Source organism: Protopterus annectens, chromosome 7.part0 (genome assembly GCF_019279795.1).
Source record: "Protopterus annectens isolate FY-2018-M chromosome 7.part0, PAN1.0, whole genome shotgun sequence".
Classification (NCBI taxonomy): domain Eukaryota; kingdom Metazoa; phylum Chordata; order Ceratodontiformes; family Protopteridae; genus Protopterus; species Protopterus annectens.
In genome coordinates, this window is record NC_056739.1 from 974534102 (window position 1) to 974558287 (window position 24186).

Below are 24186 nucleotides of genomic sequence, written 5' to 3' on the forward strand. Positions count from 1 at the left end.
CACTTCTAAATGTGTAACTGTCTAATGTAGATTACACACAGTGCCCAAAGTCTATTGTGTCTCTGAGGGAGAAGTCAAACAGAAAACAGAAGAATGAACAGTGTATCGCAATTGACTGATGAACACATAAAAAGTGTACTCCAACCACAAACTGATTTGTAAAACATATGATATGTGTCTGAATTAAGTTAACAAATTAGGTCAGGAAGTTTGATAATGTTCAGAACCAACAGCAGAGATAGATATCTTAGATATTTTAACCAGATGTCAAGTACAATAGAGTTCTGGGCTCTCTTAAAGCTCTCACGTGAGAGAGAGATACAGAGAAAGTTACAGTTCAGCATATAATATTTAATCCTTCTGCATACCTACTATTTGATTTCTTGCTAGTATATTTAACAGCCATTCTTACCAAGCCACATCTGTAACTCCTGACTTTTAGGAAAATTTTCAAAGTGAAGACAGTCATTGCAAATATCATGTCAAGTTTTAGTCTCTCTGTGCCTTGCATGAGGGCAGAGATGCAGTGGAAGCTACAGTTCAACAGTACAGTTTGCCCTTTTGCACACTTAATTCTTCTTACTAGTATGATTTTCTTTTGTTTTATTATTTGACTACTTTTTCTCACTGTGACGCATGGGGAATGATTCAATAAAGCATACAGTATGTGTACACGGTACATAATCAAGAACATCCCTACCACATTTTTGTGCTTTCTAGTCACTCACAAAGATTACACTAAGTGCAGTGTACACTTTGCAGTAACCTTTATGAATCCCTGCTAATATTTAAAAATGCAAGAAGATCAGTAGGAAAACTAAAATTAGGAGGAAGAAGGTGTGAGTTATGACTGTGTTGTCTGTTCACTCAGAATGGTGTACACTTAGTGTAAGCGTTATTGAATCCCAGGGATGGATTTCTAATTCAGTTTCAGTGGCAGATTCCAACACAATTAACACTGAAAAAAAGTCATCAGACTTATTTGGACTTGTCAGTTTTAATCTTCTTTTCTGTAAATTATGTAACTTTTTCTGTAAGTAGGAAAAATATCAAGCCCACAAGTATTTTTTAACACCTTTATTGAATTATCACTTGTGACAGAGGCAAATTTACATTTATACAAAAGTAATCAAATTGTATTAAATTAACTAACAAACATTATACTTCACCTATACTGCTATAAGTCATATAACCTGGGCAACATTGCATAATTTTTTCAATTACTGCCTCTCCCCTTTTTTTTACAGAAATATCTTTATTAAACCATCACTTACGACATAAGCAATCATACATTTACATAAATGAAAACAAACCACACAGACACAATCCTACTTGAAAGCATTTTACATCACAAACTATACTAACACACTCCGAGCTGTACTTCTGTGCATTTGTTAACGTTCTTTTATGCTGTTCACAATTATATGACATGGAACCTTAACACAAAAAAACATGCTGAGAGAGGGTCTTCAGGGATTATATGATGCACAGTCTCACAGACTACAGTGGGGAAGTCAATATATACACAAATCTCTTAAATGACAGTTTCTAATTACTTCCATGAAATGAGAAGCACAGCACACGTTTTGACTTAGTAACTAGAAAGTAGATCTAAATGACAAACTACTTAGACACAAAATATGTGACTAACATATGTGCAGCAGTGAGAAAAATGAAAGATGTCAAAACATAATTCTGAAACTGTAAGGAGCATGTGATAAACGGCAAAAAAGTACAGTAGGGAGACTTAGATTAATGTATTGCAGGGTCTTCCGAGTGTTTAAAAGGACATTTGGATGTCTGATGTTGCTGAACAGAAACACCTGAAAACCATGTGCGTGAAGTCTGTAATAAAGATACGCTGCCTAGTCAATAATGTACATAAGAAAACTAGTGGTGGAATGCAGAAGTCCAGGAATGTATCAAAAGGAAGAAGTGCAGGAAAAGTGGGATACAGAAAAGATGGATCAGGCCAAGAAGGAATACAAGTTAGCCAACAAAGAGGCTAAGACAGCAGTTACAGTAGCAATGAACAAGGCAACAGAGATAATCTAGCAGTTTGTGGAAAGTGCCTCAGTAAAGGGCACAAAGAAATTCTAAAAGGTTGCAAGGCAAAGACAGAAAGCTAACAAAGATAGTCATAAGACACTATTCATAAGGGATGCCAGCAACAACCTGCTCACCAGTTCACTGGACATGAAAAGAGTACTTCCAGGAGGTTGTGAAAGAAGAAAATCCCACTGAAGCTGTACTGCCCCATAAACAGATTACAATGGAAGATGAAGAACAATCCATCCTAACAGAGCAAAGAGCAGCACTAAGAAAAATGAAGTGGGGAAAAGCAGCAGACACAGAAGAGATCATGGCAAGTATGATCAAGATGTTCAATAAGTTAGTAAACAAATGGCTCCTGAGGGTTTGCATTGTGGTATAGAGAAAAAAGCATATGCAAGATGATTGGAGAATACACATTCTAATGCCAGTGTACAAGAACAAAAGCAGTATTCACAATGGTGGACACTGCAGAGGGTAATATATAAACAGATATCCTGAGTATAAACAACTACCCTGAGTAGTAGAAAGAAAGATGGGAGATGAACAGTTTGGATTCAGATCATAATGTAGCACAACTGACCAGATATTTACTTACAGTGAGATAGATAGGAGAGAAGAAGGTGGAGCCAAGTTCAACTGCTTTTCCTAGACTTGAAGAAACCACTGCTCTACCTTCACCAAATAAACACTGAAAAGCCGCCCTGCTAGATTGTGACGAGGTCCCATGAAAGCCAACTGGGGCAGTCCTGTGATGGTTTGAAGTTCTAGAAACTTTGAAAGAATTAGTGTAAGCTTTGTACAAGGACCCAATGAAAAGGATGAACAATGTTCAATCTCGCAGAGTGTTGTGCATCAGATTTCAGCTTTGAGCCCACGGCTGTTCATACTGGTGATCCACTACACTAGCAAACAGGTTGGAGGAGACAGATCAACAAGCCTGCTGTATGCAGATATGGCATTAGATGCAGATTCTGAACAGGAACTTCAGCAAATAATAGGAGAATGGAATGCAAAACTGAAGGCACATGGGATGAAAAATGAATGCAGATATTGTCAGAGCAGCAAACATATGAAATTAGAAGAAGCTAAAAACTGAGACAGAAGGGGAAACAAGTAGAATCGGATAATAGATTCAAGTATCTGGGAGGGGTGGTTGAGGAGAACGGGAGTATGAATGAGGAAATCAAAGTTAAAATCAGAGGTGCTACGGACAACTGGCACAGAGTGTTAGGGAGTGTGACAGAAGAATTCCAAAGAAGTTGAAAAGCAAGGTGCATAAAACAGTGGTGCAACCAATATTTCTGTATGGCACAGAAACCTGGACTGACTATGAAAGCTCAGCAGTCAAGGGAGCTAGAAGTGATGGAGATGAAATGCCAGAAATGGATAGTAGGATACAAACTGGGGGATAAATGAAGTAATTACAACATCAAAGCAGAAAAGAAAATAGCCTCAACTGCAGATCAAAGAGAACAGATTACCTTGTTTTGGGCATTTGCAGGAAAGCAGAAGACGATTTGGTGAAGATGATTTAGGAGACACAGAAAGAAAGCAAAAGGAAAGGAGTATGCCCAGCCAAGAGATGGACAGATGCATCAGAAAAGTCTTGTGGCAGTCAGGCATGATTATCAAAGATAGTAGAAGAGGGCCACTGAATCAAGAGAGATGATGACAACTGATGCAATGCCCTGACCCCAGGTAGCAAAAATAAGAAAAAAGGGGATGATGGTGATTAAATTAGATTAAACATATTACTGTGTGATTTTACAAACCGAAAGCTGTCACTATCAACCTACTGTTCCTTTATGTGCTGCCAGACAGTAAGTTGCATAGTTGCAATTACATAATGCACATGGGATAGTCTTGCATTATTAATAATCACTGCTGCAGTTTTGCAGTTCATGTAGGACATCTCAACGTTCTTAGCATTCATAAGCATATACTCTGCACTTGTTAGTGTTTAGACTGTATGTGCCACCATTTCTTAACATGGCAAAGGGCCACTTGCTCTCTACATTATCTCAAACACCTTCTTATTATAATGTTTTAAAACATTTATGTTTTCTACTTGAAAGAAGTTATCCCCCTCCCCCAGCTTTTCAGAAAAATGACTTGTGATACCATTCTTAAAAGAGAGAGACCACTTTTTTCTCTTGTATCATCCTTCCAGTTAGATGAAATGCAATAGATCCACAAACAAGATGCCATATCAATACATTCTGAGAGCCATACACAGCAGGACGGTTAAGTCACTGAAATGATGGAAAGCAGTCTAAGAATTTCATCAGCTGCCACCTACACTCTCTGTGACCTTTTGCAGGGGAGTCCAAGGAAGTAGAGTGTCTGGTGGGATTAGTTAGTTACCATAAAAGTCTGTGATATTGGATTTTATTTTATGAAGGCTCTTTGTCCTTTATCATACATGTTAAAGAATCTCCTGTTGGGGATGTTTTCAGTCTTTAGGGTGAGGCAGTGAAATAGTGCCATATGCTACTGTCTCTGGTTAAAGTTTGAAGCCATCTGACAATATGACCTGTGGCATCCACCTCCTTTCATTCATATTACCTCATACCTTTTCATAAATTACTCTGAAACTGATCACCACTCTTCACTTTTCTATCTGTAATGTCTTTGACTCAGTCCCCTACAGCTGAGTTAGTGTAGCCTCATCGCCTGTTGTTTCCTTCCATGAACTGTTTGCAAGAGTTACACTACTGGAACTTCACTGACATCTTTAATTTTCTCATCAAAATATTCCTAAAGTTAAATAAGAAAAAATACTTAAAAGTTATCAGTTGCTGATAATGTTGTCAGGCTCAAGTCCCTCAATAGCTACCTGCATATTATGCAACTCTGATCAAGTTACTAACCAGATCAATAGCCCCTGGCGACTCCTGAATTGAAGTCTGTACCTTGTTGGATTACCGTTTAAAACATAAACGACAAAATGGCAGACATCGGGAAGAGTGACAGAGTGGTGCAGTGAGTGTCAATGCTGCCTGACAGCATGAGGTGAGGTTCTTGGGTTCAGTTCTTAGCTGGGGTGCTTTTTGTGCAGACTTGGCATGTCCACGTAGCTTTTCTCAGCTCTTGTTTCTTTCTACATCCCAAAGACATGCAGTAGATTGACCAGTGATCTTCCAAATTGCCTGTGAGTTTGTAGGTGTGCACGTAGAGTATAAGTGAATGTACATACGCATTCAGTGATAGACCAGCACCCTACCCAGAACAAGGTTCAAAGCCTATGTCCACTGACTGCTGGCATATCCACTGGGATTAAACGGATTGTCAGAGAATGGGTGGCAGTAAACGTCAGTACTATTTCACTGTCTGCTGTTTCGCACATTCTGCTCATGAAAACAAAAAACTGCATTCTGCTTTCAGCCATAAAGGAGTGCTACAACAAACATTCAGACATAAAAACAGAAACAAATTACTCAGAAAGACAGGTCATTGTTATGCTCTGTACACCTTTTGTGAACATGCATAATCACAGAATGTTTTCTTTGAAAGACTTCATGACAATACAATAAAACAGCACATTCAGAGATGAACACTGGCACTAGAATACCATATTAATAAGTTTGCAAATTTTCTGACAATCATAATTATACAGGACTCTGACTCTTTACTGTGTAGTGGATAAGATGTTTCGTTACTTCTATCTTAATTGGTACATGACATTCTATTTTCAAATTTCAGAGTGAAGAAAAAGGGTTACTAAAGCTCTTGCTTTTTATGCAATGCATATTACCTCATGAAGAGATTTATCAATTAACGCCGCCATTCTTCCAACTTCATATAAAGTATGGGCATTTATTGGACATTTTGCAAGTTCCGTTCCAAGCTGGAATGTCAGAAGACGTACCATATGTGTCCTGAGACCAAAGCCATAATCTAAAATAAAAAACATTTCAGTAAAATGTGAAATTGTAGTATTTGTATACTCTGAACACTTATGTTCCCCTACTTTCATAAGTCAAAAGAAGTGAAATCAGAGGAATTCAGGCTATAAAATCACATTCTTATGCACAAAAAAAATGGTTTTAAAGGTGATGGGACTAAACATTCGCACATTTATGAAACTTTTAAAGCTATTTATTTACTGAAAAATTAGAGCTATTTTAAACTAAAATTCAAGCAAAATATATACAGTCTACGAACCATTACAAAGCATAAAACAGCTAAGCATATACAAAAAGATAAATATTATCAAACTGCTGAGCCTCAAGCAAGGTCAAAAAGATAGGTTTTGAATACATGCTTGAAAGTATTAAGTGTTGGTATCAGCCTAAGACACCATGGCAAGAGGTTCCAAAGACATGACCATTGATGTGCAAAGGAACATTCATTCCCCTGAGGAATCAAGCCAGACTTTCAGAAGTTCAAGCAATAAGTGTTTGGAACAGAACAGATGTGAGCATGCCAATGTTAGATGAAACGCTCCCTAAGATAAGAGGAACACGAGATGTGAAGGGTAAGATATGCCAGGAGAAGAACTTTATACACAATATGATGTACAGACTCCGCAGCAGTGGTACAATATTACAGTATCTGGATACCCCAGTTTATAGCTGAACTGCAGAATTCTACAAAATTTGCAATTAGATGAGCTTCCAGCAACCCCAGTTAAAGAGCATTGTAAGAGTCCAGCCAAGAAGAACCCACATCATGCTCAATGATAGGCACGTCAACTGATGGAATAAAACAATTAGGGAGTCTGGCTCCACAAAGGGGGTGATAAATCATCTTACTGATATCCAGGTAACCTCAGATACTGAAATCAAATTAGGATTATACTGAAAAAGAACCATGCAAATGGGATCCAACCAAAGCACAGGCAGGAGACAGAATTAGTAATAATGACCTGAGAACACTTCAGCAAGAACTTACAGTACCATTATACTTATTATTTGCCCAAGCAATAATACCTAACAGCGTGTGTGTTACTGTGGAGTAACATCCACCCAGGGGTGTTTTGAGGCCCAGCACCACAAGCAGAGGGTCTCTACACACCTGGAAGTGCATACTACCACAATAACACGCACCCTGAAGGGCAGTATTGCACTTAAAGAATGGCCTGTCTGTAAAATTATGTTTTACTTACTTTTTTTTAATTACTATATTATATTTTATATATTTTTGATGTAAATTGGAGGAAGCATTTTACATCCAAAATATAACATTTTAAAAAATATATCCAGTTATTTAATTTATTTATTTATTTTGGTTTTTGGTTCTTTACTCCTAAAAACTTTGGTTTGTTGCTAGTCATTGGGGATTGCAGTTACTAAATAATTACATACATTTAAGTTTCAGAAAATGCATGCTAACTCAAATCCCGTCACTTAAGCAACTTTGTAATTTTATAACAGAATAATTAAAATCAGTTCCTATTTTTGAGCCTTTGTTCCCTTTTTATTTTAGGCTTTATCCAGATTTCTTCAGCTAAGAGGTCGAGAGGTATGCAAATCTCTCTACTGCTGCTGCCAGAGGTCGATCTCACTCACTCACACTTGCACTTCAGAAAATGCATGCTAACATAAATCCTATTATTCAAGTAACTTTATGATTTTACAACAGCACTATTTAAAATCTGTTCCTACTTTAAGCCTTCATTCACCCTTTATTTTAAGCTTTATCCAGATATTAAGAACTAAGAGGTATACAAACTTGCTGCTGCTGCCACGGCTCAATCGCTTTCACTCTTCAGACTCTCTCTCTCTGAATGTCCTTCACACACACACACACACACACACACACACACACACACACACACACACACACACACACACACACACACACACTCTTCCGCTTTTATGCATGCATTCACTCACACAAGCAAACACACACACACACACACACACACACACACACACACACACACACACACACACACACACACACACACACACACACACACACACACAAACTCTTCTGCTTTTATGCACGCATTCACACACACACACACACACACACACACACACACACACACACACACACACACACACACACACACACACACACATTTTGTTTCATTTATTTTTTTTACACTCACTAAAAAGCAAAAGCGCTGCTCAGAAAGTATAAAATAGCTTGATCTTTCTCTCTCTCTCTCCCTCACTCTCACACTCTCACAGACAAACACATACAGACACACTTTTTATTTTAAACTTATTTTCTTTTTGTTTTTATTTTACACTTGCTAAACAGCACAAGCACTGTTTAGCAAGCGTAAAATAATGGCAGAAATTAGGTAGCTTCCAGACTGAGCTCCACAGCAGCTTGGTATGCTGCAGTGAGGCAGAGGACTCATTTTTTAGTAGGCGTTATGTGTAGATTAACACCCTGCTGAAGAGCATTCATTCTCCAGTCAGTGCGAGATCTACAGATCGCCCATTCTCTAATAGGTCATATAAATATGGAGAGATTCCTCCAGACTGGAGACATGCACTTGCTAAACCTGTCTTTAAGACAAAGGGGATTAGGACAAACCTGGCGTCATATAGACCCTTATTTCATGTTATGGAAAAATAATGAAGGTAATATTGGAGAAAACCAAATATCAACATGCATATGCTGAAAATGGATCTATTACAACCTGTAACATGTTCTATAACAATATAATAACAGCTATGAATGAAAAATTGTGCTGTGATGTAGTTTATATAGATTTAACTTCAGCATTTGACAGAGTCATACACAAAGCACTGATCAATAAATTAGAACAACTAGGTAATGATGTACTCTTGAGAAGATGGATAGCTGCATGGCTTAGAAATAGGACATGGCAAGTATCATACAGCAATTGGACAAGTGAAACTGTTGGTCATAGTCAGGGTTCTCATGCCTCTTTCCCAGGTACACACTTGTTTAGATAATAGCTTTCAGATCTATTATTTTCATCTGAGGTATTCGACAGACGTTATGCATCTGACTTGCATTTGGGTGAACTGATTATATGTTACAGATAGGGCATGTCTGCAAAAGAACGTGACGAAATTGACCATTTGGGCACAGGAGAATAATATGCTGATAAATATATCAAAAACTAAGCATATGAGATTTGGAGGACATAACTTAAAAAGTGAATATTTAATACAGCACACAGCGATTGAAACTGTAGATTCATTTAAGGACCTCATTATATGGGCAGATCCAGCTTTGAGTTTTTCTGATCATGTCATTCAAGTGGTTAATGACAGTTATACAACTATAATTGCATACAAAAATGTATAAAGTCTAGGAAATCAGAAATTATGAAGTCATTGTTTGTTAGTTACAGTAGACCCAAATTTGATATGGAATAACAATATCAAAACCTTCTAAGAAAACAAGCATGAGTAAAATGGAAAGACTAAAGCAGAAGTATACCAAGGGCATCCATGGATGTGAAAATTTAAGTTAAGAAAGATGAAAATGTCTGAACTTGTATGGCGTCTCATATAGATATTTAACAAGAGACATATTCAGGTAATGAGGCCATATAAAAACAACTACCACTGGGAATATCAACGGTTATCAAAATGTAGCAGAGAATCATCAGATGTCCTATGTAGAAGATTCTATAGGAATGAGAAGGGTACTAATTGGTTGTCTGAGAGAACAGCTGATGTATGGAATAGACTACCAAATACTAAAGCAAGCACTAGATTAGACAGTTTTGAGAACAGCCTGGACACTTCTTACGGGAACAAGTGTTTTGGTAAGTTTGTAGGATAGAAGGGCATTAATGCCTGTGCTTGAAATATTTGTATGTATGCATGTAGATATTCTTCAGATGACAGTCAGTGGCGCAACAGATAGCACACATGTAGCTGGTGCAGAAGGCTATAGGTTCTATTCCTACCCAAAGTAAATGGATTGCTGACATTGCAGTGCAGTGAAAGGAGGCTGCTGAAAAATAAGTGTGTCATTATGTGACATTAAACTAGGATCCCATCTGCTTCAATTGGTGTTAGCTCAGGTTGATGTAAACGATCCCATAGCACCTATTAAAAAGAGCAGTTCCCCGATGCCCTGACTAAATTTCCCATAGTATAAATACCACCTTGGGTCTCCCCTGAAAAGAGGCCACTAGTCTAGTGGGACTACCTTGGTTAACAAAAATTAAATAAATAAAATATCTTATAAGGACAGTAGAAACCTGGCCCTTAAGGGTCAACCAATAATATCTCACCTATTTTATTCACCTTCAAAATGAATTCCAGTTTGTCATAACAGATGTCTGGGGACAAAAGTGCATTAGAAGGCTTGTAAATGGGTGCCATAAATGGCCATTGCTGCTGTTTTGCTGGTGCTGAATTCCGTCACAGTTATCAATCATCCAATTGAGGATGCTTTCCAAGTCTGAATCGCGTTTGTTTAAGGCTGATGTAAAATCTTGAGGGAAGAAGAGATAAATCTATATGTCATCAACATAACAATGACAACTTCAACCTCTCCCGTAAATAACATCTCCTAATGCAGCATATATCTGTGTTGAACAGCAGCAGACCAAGAATGAAACCCTGCAGCACCCCACTTCAGGGGGAAGAGTGAGGGCATAACTCCAGAAACAACCCACTGAGTATGTCCAGTTTGACAGGAGGCAAATGGCTGCTGTACAACACCAGGGATAACACAATAATTGTCCAAAAAAACAGAAGTGACCTCACCAAAGGTTGTATTGCCCACACAAAGTAGGTACAAGCAGAAAACAAAGGTAGCAACCACCACTAGATGAAAGTCCATAATTTAATCAACCTGTTAAAAACACTTGCTAAAAACAGTGATGATACTCCAAACTGTGATAAGCGCTTTTGGGCTGATGCCCTTCATCAGATGGTTTGTTAATAATGAATGAAGTCCTTTTATGTAAAACAATAACCAATCATGCATCAGTAATTAACCCACCTTCTCTTTAGGGTGGGTTTAAGGGGGATTACATCATTAAGGCCCAGGACCTGTGTGCTGTAAATTCTATAATCCACCTGGATTCCTGGTATTCTGTTTCATTGACTAAATCCCCTCCCCTAATACCTTTGTGTATGTTCTGTAAAACACTAAATTTAAAGTCATGCCCTGGATTCTGTGAGACATGTTGGTATAAAGCATTATGTTCATTAGGCAGTCTAATGGAAGACAGATGGTTCGATATCCTATTCTTTGGCATACAATTTGTCTTCCCTACATAGAAGCTTACAGATGCTTTACATACAGCAAGATTTATCACATTCAACGTTCTACAATTGGCATGTGCATTAAAATTATATATCTTCCCAGTATTGGGATGTACAAAAGTTGTATCCAAATTAATATATGTACATGCTTTACAAGATCTAGCCCCTCATACCTACAAGTAAAGCGTGGTCCCTTTCTTCCTTCATGGCACAACAAATCTTTTAAATTTTTATTTCTCCTGAACCCAAAAGATGGCTCTTCTCCTACAACCTTCTTTATCTTCTCATCTGAGAGAAGAATCTTTCAATTTCATCTTACTATGTCACAGACCATGTATATTATTGCTGTATGTAAACATAAGCCTCATTTTACTTTCATGTGATTGAGGGTTGTTGACTCTATTCTCTTTCACACTGTCATGAGCTAACCAAGGACAAATTATATTGTTCCTTTGCCCTTTTCTATTCTGAATAACCTCCTTGGCCATATGTTTATTGTACCTTCTCTTCACAAAGCATGCTTTAAATGTTTGACCTCTGCTTCAAACATGTCTTCCTCAGTGCAAAACCTAGAAATTCTGCCCAACTGCCCTGCCACTATGTTGTCAAAGGTAAATCTGGGATGCATACTATCTTGCATCAATAAACTATTTCTCCAACATTCTTTTCTATAAAGTGTAGTTTTAAAGCCTTTGTGATCTTGTATAATCGTTACATCTAAAAAATCTAACTCAGTTTTAGAATGCCTCATGGAAAACTTTAAAAAGGAAGTGGTGGATTCCAAATAGTTCACAAATGCCATTAATTCATCCAGTCCCCCACATAGCAAAAAAATGCCGTCCACAAAACGCTTGTAGAAACATAATTTGTTATACCATTCATGATGCTGTCTTAGTATATATTGTCTTTCCCAAAATGCTAAGACTAGGTTGGCATAAGTATTGGCACAAGGGTGTCCATGGCTACCCCTTGTACCTGACGATTGTAGCTACCTTGGCAGGAGAAAATGTTGTATTCCAAAACTAACTTTAATAACTCAATAATAAGCCTGATCTTATCCATGTCAAATAAACGTAGGTCACCAATCAATTTTGATAAGGCTGTCGCACCATACTCATTACTTATCACGGAGAAAAGATTCCTTACATCTAATGTTACCATGGTATATATCTTCCCATCTCCTTTGGCTCTGATGTGCTCATTCAAAGTTGTTAAAAAATGCCCTGTGTCCTTCAAAATTTGTGTTACATACATTACAACAGGTCTTAGTGTACATTCCACCCAAATTGAAATATTTACTGTCATCTACCCCCTACCAGATACTATAGGCCTTAATGGGGGATTGCTTAGCTCTTTATGTACCTTGGGTAGAGCCTTGAAGATGGGAATGGTTGGATACACTATCCATAAGAACTTAAACAAATCTTCTTCCATTAATCCTATATCTTTCAGGTCCCTAACTTACACTTAATTCTAGTTATTAATGTGTTGACACTAATGGGAGATATTTGTATAAAGGTGGAGGCATCTGATAATAACTCAGTCCATCCGCAGAAGCCATGGATAGATTTCCTTTCACAAGGAAGTCTAGGTGGGGCAGCTTTAAGGCTACAAGGAGCCAACCAATGGCATCAAGCGTTCTGTTGTAGTGTTGAACGAATCGGGTTTGACTGATGACAAACAGGGAGACGTTGGAAGTGGAACGACCTCCTTTAGTGTTGCTAGCTCTGAGAAAATGGATGGCTATGATGTAAATACCACAAATGCAGCAATGGATCCTCGTAAAGATGAGGAAAGAAACGGCAATTCTACTAACTTGGCTTTAGCCCCTGTACAAAGTGTTAGAACACAAGCAGTGAGTACTATCAAGCTAGAGACAAAAACTACACGTTTGGGGACATGACCTAAAACCGTTCGAACAATAGGAGATAATGAGTGTTCTTTTCCTTTTTTACCTGCACCTGTAAAGAAGAAAAACGACTAGAGGCAGTCACAACACAAACTGAGAGAAGTGAAAAAATGCAGGACTTCTTAATGACTGGTGACACTAACATTATTATATATAATCTACCTGATTATGTTTTAACTGAAGCTGAGGAATATGTGTTCAACAAGGGGCTTACCTTTGTTCCCAGTTGCAATAGTAATTTTAGTGATGTTGTATTGGATTTAATGATGTTTGGTAGCAGTGTTATGCTGAAGGATGTATTTGGGAATAATGTCTCTAACCAACATGGATCTTTAAGGCAACCCAGCTCATTTGTTCCTATGTTTAATTCCACTATGAATACCTTTATAAGAGTATGTGAACAGGACATTAGGGATTACATACATGATAAACATAATAAGAATTTTTATAATTTAACTCAATCACAGAAACAAGCACCGTTAGGGTTATAGCAGAATATGCAAATAATTATTAAATCTGCTGACAAGAGGGAATCGGTCGTCATTATGAATAAAGAGTTCTATTGACTGAGTTATTCTCAGATACCTCCACCTTTATACAAATACCTCCCATTAGTGTCAACACTTTCTTCTTCTTCTTCTTTCAGCTGCTCCCACTTTAATAACTAGAATTAGGTGTAGTTAGGGGATCTGAAAGATATAGGATTAATGGAAGAAGATTTGTTTAAGTTCTTATGGCTAGAGCATCCAACCATTCCCATCTTCAAGGCTACACCCAAGGTACATAAAGACCTAAGTAATCCCCCATTAAGGCTTTTAGTATCTGGTAGGGGGTGGATGACAGAAAATATTTTGATTTGGGTGGAATGTATGCTAAGACCTGTTGTAACGTATGTAACACAAATTTTGAAGAGCACGGGGCATTTTTTAACAACTTTGAATGAGTACATCACAACCAAAGGAGATGGGAATATATTTATATATATATATATATATATATATATATATATATATATATATATATATATATATATATATATATATATATATATATATATATATATATATATATATATACACCATGGTAACATTAGATGTAAGGAATCTTTTCACCATGATAAGTAATAAGTATGGTGTGACAGCCATATCAAAACTGACTGGTGACCTACGTTTATTTGACATGGATAAGATCAGGCTTATTATTGAGCTATTAAAGTTAGTTTTCAAATACAACATTTTCTCCTGCCAAGGTAGCTACTATCGTCAGGTACAAGGGGTAGCCATGGGCACCCCTTGTGCCAATACGCATGCCAACCTAGTCTTGGCATTTTGGGAAAGGCAATATGTACTATGACAGCATTATGAATGGTCTAACAAATTATGTTTCCGCAAGCGTTTTGTGGACAACACTTTTTTGCTATGGGGTGGGACTGGATGAATTAATGGCATTTGTGAACTATTTGGAATCCACCACTTCCTTTTTAAAATTTTCCATGAGACATTCTAAAACTGAGTTATATTTTTGTAGATGTAAGGATTATACAAGATCACAAGAGCTTTAAAACTACCCTTTATAGAAAATAATGTTGGAGAAATAGTTTATTGATGCAAGATAGCATGCATCCCAGATTTACCTTTGACAACATAGTGGCAGGGCAGTTGGTCAGGATTTCTAGGTTATGCATAGCGGAACACATGTTTGAAGCGGAGGTCAAAAATTTAAAGCATAATTTTGTGAAGAGAGGGTACAATAAACATAGGGCCGAGGAGGTTATTCAGAATAGAAAAGGGCAAAGGAACAATATAATTCGTCCTTGGTTAGCTCATGGCAGTGTGAAAGAGAATAGAGTCAACAACCCTCAATCACATGAAAGTAAAATGAGGCTTATGTTTACATACAGCAATAATATACATGGTCTGTGACATAGTAAGATGAAATTGGAAGATTCTTCTCTCAGATGAGAAGATAAAGAAGGTTGTAGGAGAAGAGCCATCTTTTGGGTTCAGGAGAAATAAAAATTTAAAAGATTTGTTGTGCCATGAAGGAAGAAAGGGACCACACTTTACTTCTAAGTATAAGGGGACTAGACCTTGTGGATCTTGTAAGGCATGTACATATATTAATTTGGATACAACTTTTGCACATCCCAATACTGGGAAGATATATAATTTTAATGCACATGCCAATTGTAGAACGTTGAATGTGATAAATCTTGCTGTATGTAAAGCATCTGTAAGTTTCTATGTAGGGAAGACAAATTGTATGCCAAAGAATAGGATACTGAACCATCTGTCTTCCATTAGACTTCATAATGAACATAATGCTTTATACCAACATGTCTCACAGAATCCAGGGCATGACTTTAAATTTAGTGCTATACAGAGCATACACAAAGGTATTAGGGGAGGAAATTTAGTCAATGAAACAGAATATCAGGAATCCAGGTGGATTATAGAATTTACAGCACACAGGTCCCGGGCCTTAATGATGTAATCCCCCTTAAACCAGCCCTAAAGAGAAGGCGGGTTAATTACTCATCCATGATTGGTTATTGTTTTACATAAAAGGACTTCTTTCATTATTAACAACCTGTCTGATGAAGGGCATCAGCCCAAAAGCACTTATCATAATTTGGAGTATCATCATTGTTTTTAGCAAGTGTTTTTAACAGGTTGATTAAATTTTGGACTTGCATCTCGTGGTGGTTGCTGCCTTTGTTTTCTACTTATACCACAATAATTGGGGAAAAAACAATTAATCAAGATGCCACAGTCCACTGAGACTAATATTGAAGAAATGTCTAAGAGGACCAGGATGGAATAACAATGTTGATCTTTTGCTGACAGCAGATCACTGAATATCCTAAACAGGACAGTTTCAATGCTATGGCTATACCAAAAACTAGACTGGAATGGGTTATACATCTGGTTCACATTCAAAAAGCAGTCCATTACCACATAAGAGTGTCACAAAAGTCACACTGCTACAGAAAGAAAGAAAGGAAAAGAAAATCAAAATGAGAAAACAACCAGAGGATCTCATAAGAATGGCAAAAAAAGAAGTTATGTACTCACCATAATGTTCCATCTGAGTAGTTATACTTCATTTTTCTGCAACCTGTAGGTATACGGATCCATATCGGATCCGAGCCAGCAACTTTTTTCTAGCATCTGCTCCAAGCTCTGAACTCCTCCCCTTACCCATAATGCCCTACCATCTCCTATCTTCCCTCAGATCGAGTTTGCTGCAGCTAGCAATATATATGCAACTCAGCCCAATAACCAACCTGAAAACAGGATAAGGTCAGGGGGATGGAGGGAGGGAATGTTGCATAAAAATTAAGTATAACTACTCAGATGGAACGTTATGGTGAGTACATAACGTCTTTATCTGAAGTAGTTAACTTTGTTTTATCTGCAACCTGTGGGACAGAGTCCCCAGCTACTCCGATCCTGGGAGGCCCTTATGAAAGGATATTCCTGAGCACCGCAGTGCCAAAGGATGCTCTACCCCTCGAAATCAGATCCAATTTGTAATGAGAAATGAAGGTATGTGAATTGGCCCATGTCGCTGCTGCGCCAATATCGTCCAAAGGTACCCTGGGCCAAAAAGCAGCAGAAATCGCCATGGACCTGGTAGAGTGAGCCTTAACTATACCAGGAGGGGATAAATCTTTTGCTTTGTAAGCATGTGAAATGCAAAGAGTGATCCATCTGGCTAAAGAAACTTTAGAAATAGCTTTTCCCATAAATGCTTTGGAAAAGGAAACAAACAATTGGTCAGTCTTGCTGAAAGACTTCGTTCTATGAAGATAAAAATGAAGTTGTCTATGAATATCTAACAAATGGAGTTTGTATTCACCTTTATTTTGGAAGTTAGGAAAGAAAATGGGCAGATTAATGGACTGGTTTATGTTTGCTTCAGATGCCACTTTAGGTAAGAAGGAAGGGTTAGTACTGAGGGAGACCCTATCCTTATGGAAGACCAAATATGGAGGCACGGTAGACAGAGCTTGAAGCTCAGAAACTCTCCTAGCCAATGTGATGGCAACTAGGAAAGCTGTCTTCCAGGATAAAAAATTTAAGTCCACAGAAGCTGCGGGTTCAAAATAGGGGCTACCAATGCCTGTACAACAAAAGTAGGGTCCCAAGGAGGTACAAAATCCTTGAAAGCGGGCCATAGCAAAAACATACCTTTAAGAAAAGCCTTACACAGCCTAGAGGAGGCTAAGGCCATGTTGTCTTCACCAACGTGAAAACTGGAAATGGCTGCCAATTGTACTGTCACTGTGGAGGAACTAGCTCCTTGCTGAAAGATACCAGACAGGAAGTCCAACACCGCTGGAACACAGGCTGTAAAGGGATCTATATTTCTCTGTGAGGCCCAAATGGAAAAGTGCTTCCATTTACTGCAATATAGTTTCCTAGTGGAGTCTTTGAAGGAGGCCACTAGAATAGATTTTACCTGGGATAAAAGACCAGGAGTCCTGGCGATTAACGGAACTGGAGCAACCAAGCTGTTAGCTTGAGGCTGTCCAGACTGGGTGGACGTGTCCCCGACGGATTGGAAATTAGATCCGGGCAGGGATCCAGAACCCACGAGGAGCTAATAGATGAGACCAAAGGAATGAGAACCAAACCTGACAAGGCCAGAATGGGACAATGAGGGTCACTTTGCACCGTAGTCAGCAAGCTTTCTGAAGAAACTTCGGAATGAGAGGTAAAGGTGGATAAGCATACAGAAGCCCGGGGGGGCCAAACATGGACTAGAGCGTCTCTGGGAACTTCCTATGGTGAGGGAATCAGAGCAAAGAACTTACTGCACTTCGCGTTGGAAGGAGATGCGAAGAGATCGCGGCAAGGCTGACCCCATGCCATGAAAATCCCCTCCGCTACTGACTGTTTCAGAGACCACTCGTAAGGCATCAAAATGGCCCGGCTCAATCTGTCTGTTAAAATGTTGGAGCACCCCGGGATGTGCATTGCTATCAGACACCGACCGGTGGAAATCACCCATTCCCACACTCTCATGGCCTCGGGACATAGAAGGTAGGATCTGGTTCCTCCCTGCTTGCTGATATACCAGACGACTGACATGTTGTCTGACTGAATTGCAAGCAATCCGAGAAGGAGGACTGTGTGAAAGGCTTCCAATGCTAAAAGCACTACCCTAATCTCTAGAACATTTATGTGCAAATTGGTCTCTGTCTGGGACCACGTGCCTTGGACTGTCCTTCCCGAACAGTGTTCCCCCCACCCGAGTTGGGAGGCGTCCGTGGTCACTGTGGTTTGGACTGAGGGTGATGCAAATGGGCATCCTTTTGCTTTCTCCGGTGAAGTTAACCACCAAAGAAGAGATGTCCTGCAGACGTGACTGATCTTGATTGGAAATTCCATGGGTAGGTCTAGCCAAGACCACTGGACAGCCATAGTCCATTGAAGAACCCGCATGTGAAGGCGTGCATATGGGAGAATAGATATGGTGGCAGCCATGGAGCCCAGAGCCTGGAGAACCCCACTCACCTTTGAAGACTGGGAGATCGCTACCTGAGCTATGTGGCCCCTGAGATGTAGAATCCTGCCTGGAGTTAGGAATACCTTCATCTGCAAAGTGTCTAACCATGCCCCAATGAAGTCTAGAATTTGTACGGGTTGTAAATGGGATTTGTGAACATTTACTGTAATTCCCAGTAGGTTTGCTAACCAAATGAAATAATCTTGGGCCAGACACAAGTGATGCTTGTTGTGCACAGTGAAGAGCCAGTCGTCCAGGTAAGGAAACACCTGAATACCCTGAAGCCTCAGGTGGGTCGCTACAACTGCCATTACCTTGGTGAACACACTAGGGGCTGTGGTGAGACCAAAGGGTAGGGCCCTAAACTGAAAGTGACTGGCTCTCAGCTGGAAGCGCAGAAACCTCCTGGAGCTTCTGTGTATTTTCATGTGGTAGTAAGCATCCTGAAGGTCTAACGAGCACATCCAGTCGCACTCTCGGAAATAAGGTAGAATAGACTGTAGGGTGACCATCCGGAATTTCTGTTTTGCTACCGACAGGTTTAATGTTGACATGTCTAGAATGGGCTTGAGGTCCCCCATCTTTTTTGGCACCAAAAAGAACCTTGAGTAGACGCCTAATTTGGACTGATCGAGGGGGACCTTTTTGATGGCTCGTTTTAGTAGCAGCTTTGAAACCTCTAGAGCTGCAGCCTCCCTGTGAACAGTTGGAACATCCGGGAGATGTTTTGTAATGTTTGGAGGGGCCATGAAAGGAATAGAGTAACCTCTGGATATTATCTGAAGAACCCAGCGATCTGTCGTAATGGACTCCCATGCCACTGGGTGTAAGGACAATTGTCCCCTGACTGCCTCCAGAGTATGACAGTCGGGCAACCCCTCAGGGCTGCTGACCAAGTCTATCAGAAAAGGGTTCCCTAGACCTGAAATTCCTGGGACCCCCTCTACCTCTGGGTCGGAGTTGATCCTGCCCCCCTCTGCCTCTGGGAGAATAGCTGTCCTGAGTATCCTGGGAAAACTGAGATTTTTGGAACCACATCTTCTTCTGCCCTCTTTGATTCCTAGAGAAGGACCACTGAGGGTTAGAGAAGCGGACTCCACCGGCAGACAAAGTCTTCCTGTCCTTTTCGCTCTGTGGGAAGAGGGAAGAGCCGTCATAGGGAGCGTTGATAAATGACGCCTTGAAAGGGTCCGAGAACTGACACAATCTGAGCCAGGCATGACGGCTCATGGGAATGCCTGTCCCAGCCACTCTAGCTGCTCCTTCCATGGCGTGGGAAGGTAGCCGCATAGATGTATTTGAGACTGACTTCAGAGTAGACATTTTTACCGAGAATAGCTGTCTGTCCTGCGGCGATAAAGACTCTGGGGGCGACTCAGCGAATTCCGAAGCAAGGCCTCGCTGAAGCTGAATCACATGTGCCAAAAAATTCAGCGCACTGATAGAAAAAGTCACTGAAGTGTATACGCGCTTCCTAAATCTATCCACCGACCTGGACTCCTTGTCTGGAGGGTGGACTAAGGAACTCTCCTGTGCTAGTTCCTTCTTTGTGGCCACTGCGACCAACATAGCATCAACTGTGGCTCCTTTCGACCAGGGTTGTCTATCAGAAGGAGATAAAACCTTGTCAGGTCATCTGGGGATGGGCTCTATGGTGTTGGGCTCCTTTCATGCCTTGTGGTGATGAGGTCCACCAAGGGGTCTGCTGGTGGGGACAACCAGGAAGTAGATGGGCCCATGCCAAAGGCCTCCAGGAACACTGACTCATCCCTAGAAGGTTTTGGGGCTAACCAACCTCCCCTCTGGCGGAGGATTTCCATAATTTCTCCAAAGGAGACGTCTTTGGGAGGTGACCTGGGGGCACCTTCTCCTTCATCTAAGTTAGTGTCAGTGGTGAGGGACTCGGGGGGGAGTCCAAGTGCCTCCTTTTGCACTTGCACTTGCGGTGGCCCTCTTCAGTGGGACTTTCAGAAGGGGATCCGCGAGCTGCAGGGATTTCCTCGGGGAAAATGACCTGGGGATCCTCTGGCATGGGCTGTCCCTGAGACAGGATGAAGGGAGTCGTCGCCAAATCCAGGGTAGCCTGGGTGGCATCCGAGGGAATGGGCTGGGGTCTCAATCCCTGGGACAGAACCCTCTCCACCACTTCGAAGGCCGAGGTAGAAGTCCTCCCGGGATCCAAAGCAGGGACTGGAGCCAAAGACAGGGTAGGCTGAGGTCCGAGGGAATGGGTCAGGTCCAAAAGAGTAGGAGCTGAAGAATCCATTCCCCCGGGTCCAACTCCCTGTCCGTGGCTCTGAGAGTCACTCGGATCCGAACAAATCGGATCTGAGGAGCTCAAGGTAACAGCCAGAGTCGAGGTTGGAGGAACTATCAGCGCTGAGCTACCAGCTCCGAAGAACCTCAGATCCAAGAGCCCCGAAGCTGAAGCACAGATCGGGGAAGGAGAGATGGGGCAGAAAAGAGGCATGGAGGTCACCCCTCCAGAGGGAGAGGGACCTGGCAAGACTCCCATCTGAATTTGGGTCTGAAGAAATCTCCACATCGTCCTGTCTATATCTATGTCCGATAGGCTCCAAGTCGACCTCGAAGAGGCCACCAACTCAGATATGGCTGGTCTGCGCAGAGGGGTGGAGGGCCTCAGGTCCGAATGTTCCAACGGCTCCAGTGAGAAATGCGGTGACCGGAGCCGAGGAGAAACAGGCCTCATGGTCTTGGATGGAGGGCTGAGAAAGAGCTCCCTGTCTGGGGATCTCTTGCGATGCCTGTCTTTCTTTTTCTCCCTTTCTTCTCTGCGTCTTTACTTTTCCTTCTCTTTTTCTTTATCTTTGTCAGACTCGCTGACTGAAGAACTGTCCTTAGAGGACCCATCGCCAGACGAAGAGAGAGGTTGAGTCCCTGTCTGGGGAGGTGCACTAGCGACCGAGGCTGAGGCAGAATCCAGCATGGCAACGGGGAGAAGGCCTTTGGTAACTAGCTTGACCTTACGATCCCTAAGGGCCCTAGGGTTTAAGCCTGAACAGACAGCACACTGGGTAGATAAATGTGCCACTCCTAAACATATCACACACAGAGTGTGACCATCAGCAGGAGAAAGCTTATGGCCACACTCTGTACATTTTTTGAACACAGGCTTTGGCTGATCAGCCATAGTCCTGCACTCAAAGGTAAAGGTGCTACCTTCCCAACAAACAAACACACACAGGTAGGGAAAGGGCAGGCTTGACTACTATACTAATACAAAAAACTTTTTTTTTTTTTACACTAACGACCAATGCGTTATTACTGAAGGGGAAGAAGGGTAATCCTAGACAAGCACACTTAGAAATAATCAAAAGTTTCCACTTACTATCCCTTTTTAGCTCAGAGCAAAGGAGACCATGATGCACACTACTGGCACGGCAAATGAGATCTGGGGGACGATAGGAGATGGTAGGGCATTATGGGTAAGGGGAGGAGCTCAGAGCTTGGAGCACTTGCTAGAAAAAAGTTGCCAGCTTGGATCCGATATGGATCCGTATACCCACAGGTTGCAGATAAAATGAAGTTAACTACTTCAGATCAAAGTTTAATATCAGTAAGCGCTTTTGCAGCTCAAAGCTGCTTCATCAGACCATTAAAAAACTCAACATAAAAATCATTTAAATAGATGCATTAAAATTCAAACACACGAGTCAAAGCACATTATCACATCATGTGACAGGAATTATTGAAACACAATGAGGCTGGTAACTAGGATACAATACACAGAACTCAGAACTCTATACAATTAAAGGCATTGCGCCTGAGAATTGCACTTAAAAAATTTAAGAACAAACTCATCTCCATAGCTGTCTAGACTTTAATACAGGCTTAAGACAAACATTTCTATTCAAGCCCAGTCTTTGTCGGCCTGTAACTTAATTATCCAATATACCTCTCTTTCTTTGGTGGCATTACTAAAATCACCCATCCTGACTGGAGGATTCATTATGTCAATAACCATGAAGGTAAAAAAATCCATGGCCCCAAATTGGGTAATGTGACAGGCTAAAGCATTGGTTTCATCTAAATGCCTCATATGCCTAATATATTCTTTGACTTCTATTAGTCTTACCTATATAGAAAGAAAAACATGATACGCATTGAGCCAAATAACATTTCAAGTATAGTAATTGGCAGTTAAATTAAATTTAAACCTAGTCCTCAGCCTAGGATGTTGAAATGTTCCACTGGAACTAGTACAGGTACAGAAACTGCACGCACCACAAGGAAAAGTTCCTATTCTATCTACATCTGTGGCTCACTGTTCTATATAATAACACAGTAGTCTCTTTAGATTCTTTTTATTTCGATAGTAAGGTCTTACTCCTACCAAATGCTAAACGCTCTCATCTACTGTTAAAATATGCCAGTTCCTCTGAATGATTTGGCGAATCATGCCTATATCACTTGAGTAGAATAAAGAGAGGGGGACCTGTGTACCCCTGGTTATTTAGCCTATTATAATTAGCCATAACTGACTTCCTGTCTGAAAAATAGGATCTTGCTAAGCTATCTTGAAGCTCCACAGCTCGGGAAAACATATCCTTAACTTCAGATGATTTATAGTCCCTCCACAAAAATTCTTCCTTCAACCTATTTAAATCTCGCTCAAAACTTCATTGTTCACTATTCAGCCTAGACACCTTCATACCCTGATCTTTAACTATATTTCTATGTATATACTGAGGATGCATGCTATGTCTCTGTAAAATACTATTTCTACAGCATTGCTTTCTGTAGAGACCTGTACTAAAATCCCCTCTAACATCTGTCATGATGGTAACATCTAAAAAATCTAAATGTTCATATGAACTCCTTCGAGTGAACTTTAAGAAAGATGTAGTTGTGTGCATATGGGTTATAAAAATCACCCAATTGTTGTGTGGTCCCCCTCCACAACAAAAACATGTCATCTACAAAATACTCATAAAACCAAATATAAGAAGTAAAATCATTGTTAGCTAGGACATATTCATACTCCCAATAGGCTAAAACTATATTTGCATAGCTATGGGCACATGATCTGCCCATAGCTACGCCAATACACTGCCAATAATGACAACACTAAAAATGAAAACATTATGTTCCAATATTAACTCCATGAACAACTCCATGAACAAACATAAAAAATCTATTTCCCTCATGGTCAATGTCGATCTCAAACATAATAAATTCCTCATAAAATTTACCACAGTATTATTAAGAATGACAGTAGTGGATGCTCCTGTGGCCAGTGAGAATGTGACTCCATCTGCAGAGGTTAGTGTGCCTTTGATTAGTGGTTCATCTATGGTGAACATTGAGAACAGCCATGAAGCAGATGAGCAACCTGTACTATGCAGGAAAGTTATGGCTGCATCAGCGCACCCTCAGGTTTTTTCCACTCTTCCTGTACCCACACAGAAGCAAGGGTTCGAAGCAAGGGTCAAGCAACAGGAGCCGCTCCCTTATTTGAGGAAGAAAAAAGGAGAAACCATTCCTCGGGGCAAGTGTACAATCAAAATATCAAGAAGATGTGGGGAA

The 24186-nt window shown here is 40.3% G+C and overlaps 1 protein-coding gene across 1 annotated transcript in view; it reads right to left on the bottom strand.

Moving 5' to 3' along the window:
• The window catches only part of HYKK (hydroxylysine kinase), a 331090-nt gene that overhangs the window by 133231 nt on the left and 173673 nt on the right, over positions 1–24186 (bottom strand). The window contains exon 3 of the mRNA XM_044077553.1: positions 5810–5952. Coding sequence (XP_043933488.1) covers positions 5810–5952 — 143 coding nt within the window. The remainder of the gene's footprint in view (positions 1–5809; positions 5953–24186) is intronic.